The following is a 1,113-nucleotide window of genomic DNA, read 5'->3' on the forward strand; positions in this document are numbered from 1 at the left end:
CCCCCCCCCCCCCCATCTAGCCTAGCCCCAGATCCCTGTGAGCAAAAGCACCAATGCATTAATGTAAAAAAAATGCTCATTTCCCAGTAAAATGTCTGCATTCTTTATCCCCATTAAGCAAAGCCCAGAAAAAGCAAAAATCAGCCAAAGTACTGTGGAAAAACTGAGATACATCTAAGAATGTAAAGTACAAGTATCAGAAAATGTGTACTTAAACATAGTACTTAGTTATATTCCACCACTTGAAGAGACACATCAGTCATATCATCTTCCTAACATGTTGGCTCCACTTTAGGTCCCATCAAGCAGTGGATCGCCTACGTACAGATCCAGACTGGAGGTGAGAGGCTATCTAAATCCCTAAGGGCCTGAATACACTCTTTAACTAGTGTGCGTGTGAAGTTGTTAAACTTGTTGTGTTGCTGTTGCCGTCTTCTCTCAGGGTATCCAGGACGCTCTGCAGAGAGCGCTGTCGTCCCTGCTGCAGCAGTCGCCCCGCAGGAGGGTGGCACTGGTCACGTTCAACGATGAGGTGGGAGGAAGCATTTTCTCCTTTTAAAAATCAAGAACAAGGGAAGAAAATTGTCATTTCTTTGGTTTAATGCATCATTTAAATGGGCTGTACGCCGGGGGCGGAGCCAGACGTTGGGAGCTTTAATCAGGGGGAGGTGTCTGGGGGCATGCTTCATGTACAGCAGCTATTTGCACAACATGCCTAAAAATCATTTGGGAAAAACATAATTAGAAAAAGTAGCATCTTGTAGAGCTGACATCCTGTTCTATATCTAAGTTCTTCATCGCTCTAAAACAAGAACACAACAAATGTTGAGAATTAATTATTTTCACTCCTGCCACCTAAAAGGAGGCAAAGGTTGTCTACTTAAACTTTTTTACGTTACATAATGGGGTAGGGTAGGAATTATGAAACAAAGGCGATATTTCCCAAGTGACAGAACTTTTGCTCCATTGGTTTGCCGGTCCCGTCAGAGAGAATGAGAGATAATTGAGGATTAAGTTTTGCAGAGGAAAAACTTCTTTTTTACAGGCAGAAACCTTTTGGTGGGCGGCCGTCTGCCAGTTGGAACACAGACCTTTAAAAAAAAAAAAAGGGGG

The 1,113-nt window shown here is 43.2% G+C and overlaps 1 protein-coding gene across 3 annotated transcripts in view; it reads left to right on the forward strand.

Annotated features, from left to right (window-relative positions):
- Positions 1 to 1,113, forward strand: part of si:dkey-9k7.3 (circularly permutated Ras protein 1) — a 19,250-nt gene that overhangs the window by 11,129 nt on the left and 7,008 nt on the right. For all 3 annotated transcript variants that reach the window (XM_032499427.1, XM_032499428.1, XM_032499429.1), the window contains 2 exons: positions 296 to 340; positions 443 to 532. In XM_032499427.1, coding sequence (XP_032355318.1) covers positions 296 to 340; positions 443 to 532 — 135 coding nt within the window. The remainder of the gene's footprint in view (positions 1 to 295; positions 341 to 442; positions 533 to 1,113) is intronic.

The sequence above is a fragment of the Etheostoma spectabile genome, chromosome 19, assembly GCF_008692095.1.
Source record: "Etheostoma spectabile isolate EspeVRDwgs_2016 chromosome 19, UIUC_Espe_1.0, whole genome shotgun sequence".
Taxonomy (NCBI): domain Eukaryota; kingdom Metazoa; phylum Chordata; class Actinopteri; order Perciformes; family Percidae; genus Etheostoma; species Etheostoma spectabile.